General features: G+C 48.1%; 1 protein-coding gene across 1 annotated transcript in view; it reads right to left on the reverse strand.

The window, feature by feature from the left end:
- LGR4 (leucine rich repeat containing G protein-coupled receptor 4) overlaps nt 1-5932 on the reverse strand; it is a 126453-nt gene extending 120521 nt beyond the window's left edge. Inside the window, exon 1 of the mRNA XM_055141921.1 lies at nt 5747-5932. Coding sequence (XP_054997896.1) covers nt 5747-5931 — 185 coding nt within the window. The 5' untranslated portion in view covers nt 5932. The remainder of the gene's footprint in view (nt 1-5746) is intronic.
- Between the last annotated feature and the right edge of the window lie 13123 nt (nt 5933-19055).

Here is a 19055-nt window from a genome sequence, read left to right on the forward strand (position 1 = left end):
ACTTGTGTGTCATAGCATGCCATCTCTAGACAGACTAAATGGAAATTTTACAGATGATGGTTCAGAAATTAAGATTTCTCAAAACTCACCAAAAATGATGTAAATATTTAGCTACTGAGTAGGGACAGGCCAGGGAACACAGCAGACGGCAGGAGAAGTGCATGAAAACACTTTCTACCTTCTGAACAGCACGACTGAGAGAAAGGTGTTTGATACAGGGGGAAAAAACACAGCTGGGGAGGAATCCAAGGTGAGGCTTTTAAAAGGGGAAGTAGGAACAACTTATTTTTTAAAAATAGCCCTTCAAAACCCCTCAGGTAAACTTCAACCATCAATTCTACGGAGAAAACTCAGTCACCTGCGGGCTCCCAGGCTTCCGGGAGAGCACACAGGGAAGGTTGGAGAGATTGTGGTAATTATATGGAAGTGAGGATGTTGAGTAACTTTTTGTACAGTGTCCAAATTACTGAAACAGGGTGATTTTATTTTCCAAGTGCTAAGCCATACCCACAGGAAACAAGCAGAAGGAGAGCTACCCTCGCAAAGCGCCTCAGCTAGTCATGCGTTCTGCAACAAGTCTCCATGGCAAATTTCCTAACACACACTTCTAAACACAAAGAACTCCACCTCCAGTGAGGGGTAAGGAACAGGCTTGTGCAACTTCAGATACAGAATGCTCTTCTGCTGCTCCTGGGATCTTTCTGTGAGATGATCCTAACATTGCTACCACCTTGCCAACTTAAACCTGCATAAGGATGACAACATTAAAGAACTTCTAGGGATTCACAAGCGGTCTTAAAAATAATCTACTGAATCCCATTGGTTCATTTTGCCCCCAGAGGAAAATTCATAAATTCATATTCTCTCTCTTTCTCTGTGTGTGTGTCTGTCTCTCTCTGTCTCTGTCTGTCTCTGTCTCTCTCTCTTTCCTACCCTCCATTCACTCTCCCTCACTCTCTCCCCCAACTATCACCCAACCCCCCAAGGCCAAAGCTACACAATTACTCAATTGCATGCAAGGACTAGGTTCAAGGACTCAGACCTACCACTATCTCCACAAAAAGTCTTTATATTCCAAAAACTGTGCACCAGACATAACACAGGGTGTGGAAATCCATGCTCAAGGCCCCCAGTTCACAATCTCTATGGCCAAAATACTCAGCACACTTGCACAATCTCCATCTCACCACCCTAGGATGTCATTTCTTTCTCCCTCAAAACCTGAGCACCACCAGGACTGAGTCCTGAGTGCAGAGTCACAAGTAACCCCTGAAACACTGCCGGGCGTGGCCCTAAAACCAAAAACAAACCAACAAAAACCTCTCAGTAACAGTGATTTTAGTACCACGAACACAGGAATAACTTTGAATCCTTTGATAATAGAAACTGAGTTTGAATGCTCGTAAGAATGCTTCCTCTAAAACACCCCAGGGTCAACTGTGACAAGTCAGTGCACGGTGATCCGGGACTGAGAACTACAGATGCAGCAAGCGGTGTGAATGCAGAGCTCTGAGCAACAATGCTGAGGATTACATCTGCCTCTGCCCCCAGACTCGGATAAAGCAGCTTTCAGCAGGAAATAGGCACTGTTAGACCGAACAAGTTTAAACGAGCCTCGAGGAGAAGAAACAGATATCCTCTCTCTGGGGCCTGCTCAGATCTGGACAAAAGACTCAATGCTGAGAACGCTGACTCTGGCAATCCTGGGTGGGAATGACTGAATCCCAAGCTCCAATCCTGTCGTCAGTGGGCTCTGAAGTCCTTCTCTATTCCTGCAACCTTTTCAGAGCCTCCTCTATGTACCAGGCACTGTGGGTGGCAGGTGGAAAATAAAAACCAGCTGTCTGTAAGTTTGGGGTTTCCAACGAGATGCATACACCCTTCAGAAGTGACGGTGTCGCAGCACTGATAAAGGAGAAGATAACAGAACACTGATTAATAACGAGCCACAGCTGTTTATCTTCTAAACAGAAGTTGTGTGTTTATAATTTAATGTACACTCAAGAAGTAAGGGTGCCACGCTACAGAAATAAGGAGTCAGTGAAGGAGGCAGGGGAGATAGTACAGCAGGTAGGGGAGCCTTGCAGGTGCCTGACAAGTTTCTATTACCGGTACCCTATATGGTCCTCTGACCACCCCAGGAATGAACCCTGAGTGCTCATAAGAATGCTTCGTAAGAATGAACCCTGCAAGACAGGAGTAAATCATTAGTCTAGCCAGATGTGGTCCAAAAACAAGCAAACAAAATAAGGAAGAGGGGGCTGGAGCAATAGCACAGTGGGTTGGGCGTTTGCCTGCAGCCACCCGGGTTCGATTCCCAGCATCTCATATGGTTCCCTGAGCACCGCCAGGAATAATTCCTGAGTGTAGAGCCAGGAGTAACCCCTGTGCATCGCTGGGTGTGACCCAAAAAGCAAAAAACATAAAATAAAATTTAAAAAGAAGGAAGAGGTGAACTTAAGTTTGGGGCATCTGAATCTAGGCTCTACGTGTCTAACTGTGGTTTAACCAAACCATGTGGAAGAGACCAGCAGTGCTGAGGAAAAACTCCAGGGGCTCCCACAGGGTCCTATGTGTGTGACAATCACGCACAGGTCTCCAGCAACTGCCCCTCTCAACTTCGGACAATCACTGGACCTGCTGGTTTCCAAAATGCAAATAATACGAAATACCCTTTAGATAGGGTAGTCAGAAGTACTTTGAGAGTGAAATGAAAAATATAAAGAAGGAAGAAATGATCAGATCGTACAATCCATCGATCTACAGGACACAGAATAGAGCAATGTGCTTACCACCATCACTGACAATGAATCAGTACAACTGGTCTGTGCTACCTAACCAGGACCAAGACCTATTATTTTTCTGTTTCCCAGGCTAAGAAGAGTAACTGCTCTAAGACTTCGAGTTGAGAATGCAACATTCACTATATACAGTGAACTGGAAAGAATTTGCCTGATGCACCGGAGGAAGGAATGGGTCCTCATAGAAAGGTGATTATTAGGCTAGAGAAATAGTACAGCAGGTAGAGTGTTTGCCTTGCATGGGAATGACCCATGTTCCACCCCTGGTACCCCAAGTCCCGCCCAGAGTGGTCAATGAGCACAAAACCGGGAGTAAGCCCCAAGCACTACAGAGCATGGCCCAATACCCATCCCCCTCATAAAAATAAATTTTTTAAATGTTAAATGTGATGATTTCTTTGTGGTTGTAGGAGCTGATGTAAAACAGCCCTTTTCCTGTGAGGGTAAATCTATTCATTAAAACCAAGGAATCTGCTAAACAAGCTCTTTACAGCTAGTTAAAATAGTAAAATCATGCTTCACTACTACAGAGAGGTTTAAAGTGGTTTTTTTTAAAAGCACCCCTCAAGTGAATTCCCTCAAAACTTCAGGAGGACACGGAGAGGGGAAAAGCCTCATCTCTTCCACCCAGTTCTTTTCTCCCTCACTTGTTCCCACTCCCCCTCAAACTTTCCCACTAAATATACATTGGGAGGCAAACTGCTCTCCAATGCAAAGTTTGCTATTTTTTCAGGGTGAAGGAAATTTTCACCACACTGGTGGAAAATGAGTTCAGATACATAACTAACACTTTAGGCTAGGGGAGGGGGCCTGGGGAGGGGAGGGAGGTGTAGAGAAGGAAGAAAGACAGGTTCCAAGGCAAAAGGCCTCACACTCAATAAACCCCATAGGCCCATGGCAAGAACACCTCCTACCATCCATTTGAAACTACAGTCACAGTCCGGACCTGCATGGAATGGATTTCTGCACGGGGCCTGTTACTCCTTTAAAGCTGTCTCTTTCCGGGGCCCAAGTGATGTTACAGTGGGTAGGGCATTTGCCTTGCATGCAGCCAACCAGGTTGGATTCCCCAGCATCCCATATGCTTCCGAGCACTGCCAGTAGCAATTCCTGAGTGCAGAGTCAAGAGCAACCCCTGAACACGGCTGGGTGTGACATCACCCCCCTCCCCCCCCACACACACACCAATAAAATAATAAAAACCTGTCCCTCTAAGAGGTTCCTTTCAGGAGCTATAAGGTAAAAGAAAAGTTGAATTCCCTTTACCCAAGGACCTCTAAGAATCCCTTCCTGTCTCAAACTGTTCTTTCACTGCTCTTTATTTAACCACTCGACTGGCCACACAGCACAAAAAAAGGTAGAACAAGGGCATACACCAGCCCCGGCCCTCAATCACCCTATTCTTTCTCTATTGGTAGCATGTGCCAACACCACCTCCAAGACCGATTTCAGATCCCTCTTCTTTCTCGAAGAGACTGCCCAAGGTGCTTAGGTTCCCGGAGGAAGAGGGAGATTTTGGAAATTAGAAACATTTGGGTGACTTTCCCAGCCCCGGGCGCCTTAAAAGCAAAGTTCCGCTGGTTAAGGTACAGGAGAAAATTGCTGCCTACTTTTTGCATAAGGCAGAGCATATGCTTTGCAACTCTGAGATTTTCTTCCAACATCCTGCACTTCAGGTCAGCAATTCTTTTTTAAAAAAGGTTTTGTTGGGTAAGAAGGGTATTTTATTTTCACCAAGAAACCTGCAATACCTGCAATTCACACACACACACACACACACGCACACACACAGCCCCCTTGCTTTTCTCCTTGCTCCCCTACACACATAGACACACACAGACACACACACACACACAGCCCCCTTGCTTTTTTCCTGGCTCCCCTACACACACACACAGCCCCCTTGCTTTTCTCCTGGTTCCCCTACGCGCACACACACACACACACACACACACACACACACAAAGACACACACAGCCCCCTTACTTTTCTCCTGGCTCCCCTACACACACACACACACACACACACACATACACAAACACACACAGACACATACAACCCCCTTGCTTTTCTCCTGGCTCCCCTACACACACACACACACACACACACACACAAAGACACACACACAGCCCTCTTGCTTTTCTCCTGGCTCCCCTACACACACACACACACACACACACACACACATACACAGACACACAAAGACACACACAACCCCCTTGCTTTTCTCCTGGCTCCCCTACACCCTGCGGAAGCCCGGGCATTTGTTGCTGAATTCAGTGAAATCGGACCAGGGGGCAGGACGCCTTCTGTCTGGACAGGGCCAGACTGTCAGGGCGCTCTGCCCCGACTCAGGTACAGGTAGGTGTTTCTTCCCCCCACACGCTGGAACTCAGAAGGTTCCAGGTGCTTCCCTACGAAACGCGCCTCGGTGTGCAGACTGGGGCCAAGTTCTGGGCGCCCTCACACCTCCCCCCACCCTCCCACCCCCACCATCTATTGCGAACCTCTCGCCAGCTGAGCGGGGGCCCGCGCGAGCGCGCAAGACCCGGCGGAGAGGCTGCGGGGGGCAAGCCTTTCCAGACCCCCCTCTCCTCCTCCTCCTGGGCCCCAGATACACTCGGGAGTTGTAAGGGGCAGGGGGGATCGTGCCACCCCCCACACACCGCAAAAAAAAAAAAAAATCTACGAAAAAGCCACTTGGTGGGGGGGGGGCGGGGGCTCGGAACCGGAGTGGCAAAAGTTTGGAAAGCCCGCCGCGCGGGCGTGGGTGCCAAGCACCGAGACGCAACCCCGGCAGCCGGCGCCCCCTCCCCCTCTCCCTCCCCCTCGGAGCGCCCGAGTCGGTGGGGCAGGCACTGGCCATTCGCTCCGCCCCCCCTACCCCCCCACCCCCAGCAGCCCCTCCACCCCGCGTCCCCGGCGCCCCAGGCTCCCGCACTCACAGCGCTAGGGTGAAGGCGCTGAGCCCCTCGGGGACGGCCGTCAGCCCCTTGCCGGAGCAGTCCACCCGACGGTCGCCGTCGCAGCTGCAGGGCGCCGCGCACAGAGGCGGCGCCGCGCCACTGGGCTCGGCCGAGCCGCGCAGCCCCAAGGCGAGGAAGCAGAGCAGCGGCAGCGGGCCCGGCATTGCTGCGGCCGCCTCCCGCGCCGGCCTCGGCCGCTGCCCTCCGACGCTGCCCCCCGCCGCCGGGCGGGGGCTGGGCGCGCTGGCTGGCTCTCGGGGCGGGCGGCGCGCGGGCTCGGCGCCCTCAGCAGTCCGCCGCCGCGGCGCAGGGACGCGGCGCTCGGCAGTCTCGCCCTTCCCGCTGCTCCATGGAAGCGCAGGAGCGGCCCCGGCTCCTGCCCGCGCGCCTCGCTCCCCGCGGCTCAGGCCAGCCGGGCCGGCCGGGCGCAGCGGCGGGGGCTGCGCGGTGCCATCGCGCCCGCCTCTCTCGGTCTCGCTCCGTCTCTCTCGCGCTCTCTCCCGGTCCCCGGCCTCGCGCCGCAGTGACTCTTCAAGGTTGCGGGGCGCCGCAGCCTTCAGCCATGCCGGCCCCTCGCCCCCCTCGCCCCCCGCCCGGCTCTCGCACAAACACCCCGGGCTCCTCGCTCGGTCTCCGGCCGCCGCGACGCGATCTCCTCCCCGTCCTTTTTTTTTTTCCCTTCTAGGGTTGCACGCTCCGGCTCCCGAGCCCCCCAGCCGCTGGCTTATGCAAATCACTTAGGTACATGCAAAACGAAGCCGGCTTCCGGAGCGCCATTGGCCCGGGGAGGTCTCGAGCTCATTACTATGCAAGAAGCGGAGCCCTCATTGGTCCAGAAGAAGACCGGAGGGGCGGATCTCTCCGGAGTGACTGACAAGGTGGTGCTTGGTGGTGGTGGTGGTGGTGGTGGTGGTGGCTCCAAGGCAAAACTCCCTGACTTGGCTCGATTGGCGTGGCAGGTTGTGTGTGGAAGGAAGGTGGAATGATAGAGACATCGAGTCTGGCTTTTCTCCACCCACCCCTACCCCCGCACGCGTCTTCTTCCCGAGGCAGAAACTGGATCTCCTAAATTGGATGACCTGAAACGTAGGACTTGCCTCTAGCGTTCCGTGAAGTTTCAAATGACTTTCCCCTGTTCCCAAAGGCTGGAACGTGGGGAGCAGCGCACATGGGGTGGGGGTGGGAAAAAAAGATTTTGAAGAAGAGGAGGGAAGTTTCCCTTATCCAGAGAGATGGTTGGAGTTTTAGCTATATGCTAAATTAAAACAGTGTGCCCAAAAGCTTCTCGCTACACCTGAAACCTTCATGCCTGGCTTACTAGGTACTTGGTAGTCAGAGATTCAAATTGCCTTCTCGCGTGTTTAAAATTCTGAAACACGGAACTCTTCTAAGGGTCACCAGAGATGAAGTTTCTGAGAAGGGAAAATTTCTCCAGACAACAAAACATTTGAATGCTAGGTGATTGTGACTGAGAAGCCTGCAGCACCTTTGGTGTTAAGTAATTAGCAGCATTCCTTTCTCCTTTGGACTTTTGTGGCTTATAGACTCCGCAGAATCGTTATTTGTATCAAATACTGCTCTAGTGTCACCTCTTTTCTTTTTCTTTCTTTTTTTTTTTTTTTTTTGCTGCTGTTTGTTTGGTTAGTTGATGTTATTGGGGGGGAGGGGGTTGGCCACACCCACACCCGGCAGTCTTCAAAGTTACTCCTGGCTCAGCACTCAGGGACCCTATGGGGTCCCAGACATTGAACCCGGTGGGTCTGTTGAGTGCAAGGCAAGTGCCCAGCCTGCTGTACTATCATTCCGACCCAACTAACTCCTTTCATGCTTTCTGCTATGCTACTGGGTTGTTTTACTTTACCTTGGAGACTTTTTTGTTTTGTTTTTTGAACGCACACAGAGGTTCATTTCATTGGGCTATTTCTCCAGCCTGCTTGAAGATATTTTCTTTAATAAAGCAGGAAAGTTAGTAAAATTAAAGAAAATGGAAACTAGTGAAAATTTCAAATGACAAATTATCCCTTAAAAAAATACCTAGGGGTGGGGGGAGGGCGGATAGGGAGCATAGCAGGTCAGGCTTCTGCCTTGCATGTACCTGACATGTTCCATCCCCAGCACTGACAGGTGTGACCCCAGAGCATAGAGCCAGGTGCTCAACACAGCCCTGAGCACAGCTGGCTGCAGTCCAAAACCAAACAATAGAAATAAAATAGAGAGTTGAAATCGAGGTTTCTTGGATACTATCCCTAAAATCATCACAGAACAACTCAGGCTCTCTGAGTGCCCTCAGACCTGTCCACTGTCAAAATCCTTTCCAATCATTTTCTGCAACTTTCATGAGTAGGTGAAGCAATGAGAAAATTGTAAAGTGGGTTTCTTTAATTCATTCTTTTAAGAATTCTCTTTTCTAATGGCACTGAATGATGTCTAACCCATTTCTCTTGCCAAGATGTCACTTTCTTCTTTCCTATAAACAACAATTAGAGATTATGCTTAGAGATTACACTGATCGCTTTTATTTTGCCCAATAACCCATTTCCTTTCTTTTAGAGTGGTGTATTTCCAAGGTTTGTAACCAAAAGCATCTCCTGCAAAGCCTGGTTAAGAGTGTAAAGTTGGGCTGCCGGGGAGCTAAATCATGGGGTTGTAGTGCACATTTTGCACAGAAGACCTGAGTATAATCTGGCACTGCATGATTTCCTGAGCACTACTGGAAGCATCTCCTGAGAGCAATGTGCTAGGAGTAGCCAGAAAACAAATTTTTTTAAAAATCATGTAAGAAGGGACCAAGAAGCACGCAGAAGCACGTGCTTGGTATTCAGGAGGCATAGATCCAATCCCTTGTACTCCATGGTTACCCACCGCCAGGAGCAACTCTAGCCCCCTCCCCACACCCATATTGGAATAGCCCCTAGGTACTGTCAAGTGTGACCTCCAAATTTTTTTACAATTATATATATGTATTTATGCATATACATATACATATACATACACTGTGATATAGGCCTAGTAGATCCTAGAAATAAGCTTTTTCCTCCCCCCTCCCCCACAGAGTAGGGATAGAACTCTAGGCCTGGCATATGTGAGACAGGAGTCAAATTGCCCGCCAGTAATCAGTATTCTGACACAGGCCCCATCACCTAAATGTGCTGCAGTAGTCTGTGAACCACATTTGGAGAACTTTATCCTTTGCTTCCAATGAGTAAGAATCTTAGGAGTAGCATTTCGGTGGCAAGATTAAGAAAATGGAGACGTGAGAGTCAGAGTCACATATAGCAAGTAGGGTACATGCCTTGCATTTGATTGACCCTGGTTCAATCCTGGACACCCCATAATATCCCCTGAGCCCTGCTAGGTGTGATCCCCTGCATGCAGTGCCAAGAATAAACCATGAACACCACTGGATGTGGCACAAAGAAGAAAGAAAGAGAGAAAGGGAGGGAGGGAGGGAGGAAGGAAGGAAGGAAGGAAGGAAGGAAGGAAGGAAGGAAGGAAGGAAGGAAGGAAGGAAGGAAGGAAGGAAGGAAGGAAGGAAGGAAGGAAGGAAGGAGGGAGGAGGAGGAGGGAGGGAGGGGTGGGAGGGAGAAAAGGAAATGGTGATGTAGATTTCATTGAACAATATATCCCTACTGTCTGTCAGATGAACTATACAAAAGAAAGGAGGGTTTCAATGGCAGCTTGTCCAGGAAGACAGACTATCCGAAACAAACGACAGACAAGAGGAAAAGAGGCAAGATCTGTTAAAATTCTGGAATTTCTTATCGTTGCTACACTGTACATGTTTTTCATTAAAGATTAGTCAATTAGTCAACATTTTTTGGAAGGGAGAGGGAAGGGGTCACACCCAGTGGTGCTTAGGGAACAAGGAATCATATGAGTGCTGAGATTTGAACCCAGGCCAGCACATGCAAGACAAGTGTTCTACTTGTGCTATCTCTCTAACTCTAGGTCTGTGTTTCTTGAATAAGATGTTCCAAAAGGGAGGAAAGAACCTAATGTTCTTGAATAAGATGTTCCAAAAGGGGGGAAAAGAATCTAATTTTTAGGCTACTACTCAGATAACTAGAAAGATGACCAGCTCTTAGATATACCATAAGGATCTAGAAAGAGTTAAGAAAGAAGACCGGAGAGATGGCACAGTGGGTAGGGCACTGCCTTGCATGCGTGCATCTGCTTAGCTAACATGCCAGGAATGGTCCCTGACTCAGAGCCAGGTGTAATGCCTGAGCACCACCAGGTGTGGGCCCAACAAAACATGTAAGTAAAGAAATATATATATATATATATATATATATATATATATATATATATATTTTAAGTTAAGGAATACTTGGCAAACAAAATAAGAGAGATTCTACCTCTAGATTGGTTCTTTTTACTCATTTTTCATGGATATAGATGAATCAATTCAGCATCTATCAGCTGGATATGAACTCTGCAGAAACTCTGCATACACAGTGGGGCGCTCTAAGGCAATGACAAAAGCCCTCATTAGAACCCCCAAGTGAGTGATGCTCATCTAGAGTTGCTCCCGACAGCAGCACAAGGATATGGCGACTAGTCAACAAACTTAACTTGGCCCTGCTCTCCCCCTAGCCCAGGCTCTCATAAATATAGGACCTGAACAAATCCGTGCAGACTGTATCCTCCTGTGGGTGACTGGGCCAACGTGTTCCATGAAGGAAGCAAACACTGGGTGACAGTGGGAGCTCTCGGGCACTGTCGTAATGAGGAGCTGAACTGCAAGTCCCGAAACATACAGATGTTCACATTTTGTGAAGTACTTCCCACTTATAAAATGAAAACAATCTAATCCAAAGCAATCTGCTTAAGAACTGATGTGATGGACAGAGTAGTGGGCTTATGGCACTTGCCTTGCACATAGCCATCTCTGGCTCTATCCCTGAAACCGCATGTCCCACCAAGCACAGTCACCACCCCCTGAGAAAGAATCATTGTGTTGATGGGCCAGGAAGCTAGCTCAGGGAGCTGGAGTTCTGCCTCTTCCAGGTACCATATCTGGCACAACCCCCCACCACACACACACACACACAGAAAAGAATACAGAGGGCTCAGGGGTCTGCGGTATATATCCACCTGACATATGCAGCCCGATCTGGCAGTTCAACTCTGGTACTGCCGGTCCTCCTCCCATCAGGGTGTAGCCCTAGCACCTCACAATACTGTTGGGGAGATCACCCCCCGCAAAAAAAAAAATTGAGAGTTGTGAATGTAGTAAGAGCTCCCCATGTACATACCTCTCCCGGAGTGTTCTCTTCCTTCTCTCTGGAAAGTAAGCACTATCCTAAACTATTATTTGGTGTTGGGGTTTGAGGTTTAAAAAAAATCTTAATTGAACCACTATGAGATAGTTACAAAGCTTTCTCGATAGGGTTTCAGTCAAACAATGTTCCAACACCCAGCCCTCCACCAGTGTACATTTCCCAACACCAATCTCTCCTGTGTCCCTCCTGCCACCCAACCCCCAGCAGACCTCTATGGCAAGCACCTCTCTCTTTCTGTCTCTCTCTGTCTCTCTGTCTCTCTCTCCACTTTCTCTCTCTCTCCTTTTTTTTTTTTTTGCGTTTTGGGTCACACCCGGTGATGCACAGGGGTCACTCCTGGCTCTGCACTGAGGAATTACCCCTGGCAGTGCTCAGGGGACCATATGGGATGCTGGGAATCAAACCCGAGTCGGCCGCGTGCAAGGTAAAGTGCCCTACCCGCTGTGCTATCACTTCAACCCCTCTCTCTCTCCTTTTGACATTATGGTTTGCAATACAGATACTGAGAAGCCATCATGTTTGTTCCTTTACCCACTTTCAGCACACATCTCTCGTCCAGAGCGATCCCTTCCAACAATCATTCTCATAATGGCCCCTTCTCTATCCTAGCTGTCCTCTCTCAAGTCCACTCGTCCTGGCCCTTGTTTCTACTGTCCTTCATTGTTTTGTTTATTTATTTATTTATTTATTTATTTATTTATTTATTTATGTATTTATTGAGGCCACACCCAGCTCTACTCGGGCATACTCTTTAGGGCTCTGCATTCAGGTGTTGCTTCTGGCAGTGCTCAGGGGACCATACAGGATGCAGAAGATGGAATTTGCATCAGCAGCATGCAAAGCCAGGGCCCTAACCACAGTACTCTCTCTGAGTCTTCCATTCAACATTTCAGTGTTGTCAAATTGTTCATTACCTTCTGATGCTTTTTTCAAGGCAGAATAAAAGTCCCCATCACTCTATACTATCCTGTACTATCCTGTAATACTTGCTACGGTTATCTTGTTTTCCTTTTTTTGGCCAAGTGGGGTCCCCTTGGTGATTCACAGGGGGTACTCCCAATTTTGGTGCTCTGCAGGGACTCCTGGTGGTGCTTGGAGAACCATGTGTTCCCAGAAATTGAACCTTAGACTTCTGCGTCCTCTCTAGCCCTTTGAGCTGCCTCCCAGGTCCAAACACCTGATATTGCTAAGAAATAAATATTTGTGAATCTAATGCATATAAGTAGAATCAAGTGTAGCTTGAATTGTCTTGACTGCAATTACATTTTCCCATATATTTATTAAACATTCTGGTCTTATTTTCTTATTTGTTGCCTTTTCCTCTTTGTTTTCTATTAAGTTGTTTAATATTTGTTTTTACTGTCTAAGACCATATATATGTGCATATATATATATATTTGGGACTTTGTGAGTCATATGATCTTTGTTCAGACTATTGAACTCTGTCGTTGTAGCCCCAAACCAAACACAAATAATACACAAATGAACAGATGTGTCTATCATTTAATACAACTCTTTAAAGAAAAAATAAGAGTTGGATTCATGTTGGCTCAGGGAGCCATGATTTCCCATCCCTATTTGACAGGTATTAATCCTTTACTTAAAATTGACTATTTTGAAAAAGCTTTTGCAGAATTATGTAAAATTCAGCAGGACACACCTTAAGCAAAGCTCATCTTTTTTTGAAAACTGAGATCAGGTCATTTTCATGTTCTTAGTCTCCATGGTGAGCTCAGGGATTGGAGAGAAAATACAAGGATTAAGGTGCCTGCCCTGCCCATGGCTGACCGCAGTTCTGTCCCTGGTACCACAAGGTCCCTGAGCACTGCTAGAAGAAACCTCTGAGCACCACCAGGTGTGACCCAACCCTCTCACCACAAAAGAGTATATGTGAATAAAACTTAATGTTCATTACAAGCTTTAAACCAACGCTCCCTCTTCTGGAATGAAATTACCAAAATTATTCTGGGTGGTTTTATTCAAAAAACAGTGAAAGAGAGAGTTAAGGTGCTTACCTTGTATGCCCCTGGTTGGATCCTGGCACCATGAATAGTCCCCAGAGGATCCTTCAGGTCACTCTTGAGCATAGAGTCAGTAATAACCCCTGGATATGACCTCAAACTTCCCTTCAAAAAACAGTCGCCACAACAAAACCCCCAAAATGCACCTTGAATATTTTTGTTCTGATGCCATCAAGTGAATTGAGGTAAAGAGTTATAGTCTTTGTTTGTTTGTTTGTTTGTTTGGGGAGCCATGCCCAGGGGTGCTCAGCATACTCTGCTCTAAGTGTGGGCATTACTACCCGTGGTGTTCATGGGGGACCATGTTGTTCTGGGGCTCAAAGCTGGGCCTCCCACATGTGACACATGAACTCAGACTGTTGAGCTCTCTCCAGTCCTTAGTTACTTACTGTCTTGATAAAAGTTTAGGTACCAAACCTAATCACTGAGAGTTAGAAGTTGTTTAAAGTTATATTGGCCAATGTGCATATACTATGGACATTAAGAGTATTTATGTGTCCGGGGCTGGAGAGATAGCACAGCGGGTAGGGCGTTTGCCTTGCACGCGGCCGACCCGGGTTCAAATCCCAGCATCCCATATGGTCCCCTGAGCACGGCCAGGGGTAATTCCTGAGTGCAGAGCCAGGAGTAACCCCTGTGCATCGCCAGGTGTGACCCAAAAAGAAAAAAAAAAAAGAGTATTTATGTGTCCTGGGCCAGTAAACTAGTATAGGGCATAAGGCACCTGGTTTTGCATGAGGCTGACCAGGGTTAGATCCCCAGCACACAATGGTACCCCCACATAGTTAGGAGGTCACTGCTGAACACAGAGCCAGGAATAGCCCCTGAGAACTTCAGGATGTGTCCCAACTACTCCCCTCTAATTTCTGTCTCTGTGTCTATACATGTACACCTATCTATGGGTATTTATATGTTCCCAGACAAATGTCAGCGTTTGTAAGCATGCTAGACTCAGAGACTAAAGACGGAGCTCCACGCCCATCAGACATCTGGTAGGCATCGATGTTGACAATGGGTGCTCAGGTTGAATCCAGTGTCTGTGCTCTGGGGCTTGGGGATGGGAGGGTGCCCACAGTAGGCCCAGGGTTGTGCTGTCCTCTCTTTGTCCTTTCTAAAGTTTCAGTGTCCCTAGAGGGATCTTCCTGTATTCAGGGAATAGCACCAGTTTCTTAGGAAAGTTTTTTGTTTGTTTTTCTTTTTAAAAAAGACTATTTTAAATCTTATTTTGGTATTGGAGGGCCACACCGGGCAGTGTTCAGTGTTCTGGCTCTATACTCAAGGATCACTGCTGGCAGGGCTCAAGGAACCAGATGGGGTGCTACGGATCAAACCCAGTTTGGCCACATGCAAGGCAAATGTTCCTACCCACTGTACAATCACTCCAGCCAATAACGATTATTTTAAAGCACTCAAAAATTGTTAGGGGTTGGAGTGATAGCACAGCAGGTAGGGTGTTTGCCTTGCATGCGGCCGACCCGGCTTCAATTCCCAGCATCCCATAATTACTGCCAGGGGTCATTCCTGAGTACAGAGCCAGGAGTGACCCCTGTGCATCACCGGGTATGACCCAAAAAGAAAAAAAATTGTTAACAAATAAAAAAATGTCCTCTTCTCTATTCATGCAGCTGGTTCAAACTCTGGGGCCTTTTTCCTCCATCAGGAGCCCCGGGAAGGGTGGAAGATGACTGGCAGCAGCAAGGGCCGAGTGTTTGGGATGTGAGAATGGGCAGGGATGCTTCCTCTGGGACTAACTGAAGACCACTCTGCACCCACCCTTCCTAAAATGACACCTCAAATTTCTTTTGTGTCCTGACCAGACCTGATAATGATTGAATACTTCTGAAGACCCATATTGACACTAAACTTCAAGACACTTGGATGACTATCAGAAATATTTTCCTCTGCATACCAGAGCGCTTTCTAAATCTTATTTTTATTTTCCGATCTTCTCCTTCTAAACCAAGAAAAGACTAAGACTTACAGAAACTACTTGCAAGTTATAGAACTGGAGGCCCATGGCAAGATCTGAGTGCCTGCACTACTGATGAGAAACAGACCAGGCAAAGTAGTAAGTGCGAGCTACAGGCCGGGAACCAGAACGAAAAGGAAGAAGCAACTGTAGAAAACCAGGACCCTTATTATCTAAGCGTCACACCAAGTTTCTGTTAGGACCGAAGTGTTGAGACTATGCATCGCCGTGGATGGGGGTTCCTTTGAACTCCCTCGGAATTCCAAATTAAATTTTAAATATTCAGTCCAAGAAGATGGCTCAAAGGACTGGAGCACGTGCTTTGCAGGAGCTTAGGGTTCTCCCAGCACTGCCAGGAATGACTCCCAAACAATAAGCCCTTAAGCACTGCTGAGTGTGTCTCCCCCCCAATACTTTAAAATATTCCATTTGGAAAGAGACAGTGAGTTATATGTGAGATGCGCACCCCCTCCTCAAATGTATACACAGAAAACCACCAGTTTCGTGGGGGGCCCAGGAGTGGGGAGCAGCAATTATTAAAAACAGCTGGAAACAGCATGTGCCCCTAGTCAGGGGTGGAGGAATCTAGAAAAGAAGCAATAAGAAATATTAGACTCAGGGATCTAACTCAAGCTGGGATTTAATATGGGGTGAAGGCTTTAAGGTCTAAAAATCGTTTTTTGTTAACCTGGCCACGAAGACAACATGGAGTAAGACATTCATAAACTGCTCTAGGTAATTTGTAAACCTTTCTCCTTGCGAGGGTGGGAGGTCGTGGGTCACCCCAGGCAGTGCTCAGGGCTTACAGGTTTATACCTGGCTCTGTGCTCAGGGATCATGCATGTCAGTGCTTGGGAGACCATATGGGGCACCCAGATTCAAACCAGAGGCAGTCACACCCAAGTGCCTGAACCATCTCTCCAGCCTAAACAAGCCTTTCTTTTTGTCTGACTACGGTCTTTTCTATGATTTTCTTCAGACCAAGAGGAGTGATAATCAAAATGAAAAAGTTAGCAATCCAAAGGTATTTGAAAAGGTCCTAGTCTGTGGGACCTCCTAGCTTTGATCTCCAGTACTTGTATGTCACCTCTGAGCATCACCAGGTATGGTCCCTATAAAAAATACATTTAAAAATAAAAACATAGAAAACTACCTTTCTGTAATTTCTTTCATTTCATTCTTTCCTTTCTTTCAGTTTCCCCTTCCTTCCTTCCTTCCTTCCTTCCTTCCTTCCTTCCTTCCTTCCTTCCTTCCTTCCTTCCTTCCTTCCTTCCTTCCTCCCTCCCTCCCTCCCTCCCCTCCCCTCCCTTCCCTTCCCCTCCCCTCCCCTCCCCTCCCCTTCCTTTTCTTTCTTTTTTATTTCCACATCCAGCAGTACTTTGAGCCCATTCCTAATTCAGTTCCTGGGCAAACCATGCATCGGTGGGGGTCGTATCTGAGGCTCCCAGGGGCAGCGCTTGTGCTCAAGTCCCTTAAACGATCCCCCCAGTTTTGTATGTAATGTCCAGATCACCTGGAAAAGGCACAAAGAATAAAACAAACCCAAACTATGAAGACTCCACGAGGAGCTCTGGACACATTAGCACCGTATAGCTCAGGAAAGGCTAAAATGACATTCCTGGAGTCTGGTAACAAAATCGAGACCTTTTTTATTTGTTTCATGTTAGTGTCAAAAATAAATAAGTTCAGGGGCCAGAGAGCTAGTTCAACATCTGAGCACATCCTTGGCCTGTGGGATGCCCAGATCAAACTCCTGGCACCTTGTTGTTCCTGAGCGCTGCCAGATGTGGCCAGGAAACAAACAAACAAACAAACAAAAATTCAAGAACAAAACCCACTAAATTTGCTCTACAAAGCATCATGAGGAATGTTTTTAAAAATGTCAATATGAAGGACTAAGGTGACAGGAAGGTATCGAGTAGCTAAGGCAATGCTCTTCTTTTGTTCCATAATAGCACAGACTTGCCAAGCTTTTCAACAATTTGAGGGTGTGTGTGTGTGTGTGTGTGTGTGTGTGTGTGTGTGTGTGTGTGTGTGTGTGTGTGTTTCCCCCAAGGAAATTTTACCACATTCCTGCTCTTCAGGATCTATCCTCTGTTAGGCATTGAAGAGTTTAGGTGAAGGCAATCCTATCCACATGTAATTCACCTGGAAGAATTTTTTAAAAACTGAAATTGTAGGCAAGAAATAGGACAGGAGTTCAGGTGCCTGCCTGGCTTGTGGCTAGTCCTGGTTCTGTCCCTGGCACCACATATGGTTCCCTGAGCACTGCCCTGCGTGATCCCTCTACACCGGCAAGTGCGGCCCCTCAGCCGAACCAAGGAGAAAACGCTGGAACCCTACCTCCATTGATTCTGATGAGTAAACTAAATCCCGAGCTCTCAGTGTCAAAGGCGGTCCAGGCTCTGAAAAAGATATCCCCTCCCAACGCCCCCCTCCCCCCCCCCCCCCGCCCCGTCCCTCAGCACCACCTACATTTAAGTTTCTCTGTTCAAGGATTGTGCAAGTTTGGGTTCCCTGAGAGGCAGATTCCAACACTGCATGACTCATGCGAGAAATGTATTAGAACACGTTTGTGAGGAGAAATGTGGCCATGAGGGGCCCGGGGAGCTGCAGGAGGTTTGCAGAGCCAGGAGAGTGGAGGTGTGAGGCGGGGAGGGGAGAAAGTGGGCAAGCCTTAGGCTGCGCGCATCCCTCTCTGCATTCTGCATTCTGTCAGGGTGTGGGGCAGACCACAGGATAACACCACAGGCCAAGAGACCCAGGTCCCTGAAGCTGGCCCTGGTGAATCCACTGGGGAGGGTCTGTGGGGAAGTGTGATGGGGAAGGGGTTTTCAGCGGGGCTGGTGGCTCCTCTCCCTTTAGTCAGAGACCCAAGAGGGGCATTCTCTTTTTTTTTTTTTTTTTTTTTGCTTAGGTTTCTGGGCCACACATGGAAGCGTGGGGAATATTCCCAGCAGGGTTCAGGGGTCATTCATTCCCTTTGGTGTTTTGGAGTCCCTGAGGCACCAGGGGATGCAGCCCAGGCCTGCCACATGCCAAGAATGAGGTGCAGCCCTGGGAGCCCTCTTCCTAGAGCCAAGAGGAACATTTTTATGGCCAGATAGAAGATCTGACATTCCTCCCTTCAGTCTCCAAGGGTTTTCCTGGTGTGTGTTTGGGAGCCACACTCCGGGGTCTTCAGTGTCTACTCGGGCTCTGCTCAGGGGAGTTAGTCCCTGAGGCACTCGGGAATCACATGGTTCTGGTGATCTAACCAAGACCTCTCACCTGCAAAACAGGTGCTCATCTCTCTGAGCTACCCCCCCCCCCACCGCCCAGAATTCAGTTTAACATATGGAAATCAGAAACACAGGCAGAGGATGCATTTTAATACTAGTCCAACCACCTCCCCCAGGCTTCAAAATGCTCAGCTGGTCAAGATGTAGTTTAGTGGTGGAGTATGTGCTTTGTATATTATGAGACACTGGGCTTGATCGCCAATGACAGCCCACCCTGACCCCAGTGTTCCTCAACATTCCTGCTGTCCTTGAGTCAGCACCTTCTAACTGGTAGCAGAGCTGCATATGTGGGCACTTATGGCTCTGAAAATTTTCTTGAATGAGGCTGGGGAGAGAGATCAAGGGAGTAATCTGTATCCTTTGTGGGCAGGAGGACGGTGTTTGATCCCCAGAGCTGCCAAGTACGGCCCCAAATAAGGCAAAAATAAAAACGTCTATCTTTCTGTTTGCCTTGCATTCGGCCGACCTGGGTTCGAGTCTTCCGTCCCTCTAGGAGAGCACAGCAAGCTAGAGAGTATCCTGCCCTCGTGGCAGGGCCTGGCAAGCTCCCCGTGGCCTATTTAATATGCCAAAAACAGTAACAACAAGTCTCACAATGGAGACGTTACTGGTGTCCGCTCAAGCAAATTGATGAACAATGGGATGACAGTGCAGACAGTGCTATCTTTTTTGTGTTGTCCTCCTTGATAGTTTCAAAATTCTCAGAAACAGGGCCAAGGAGCAAACTCCCGG

The sequence above is a fragment of the Sorex araneus genome, chromosome 6 (genome assembly GCF_027595985.1).
Source record: "Sorex araneus isolate mSorAra2 chromosome 6, mSorAra2.pri, whole genome shotgun sequence".
Classification (NCBI taxonomy): domain Eukaryota; kingdom Metazoa; phylum Chordata; class Mammalia; order Eulipotyphla; family Soricidae; genus Sorex; species Sorex araneus.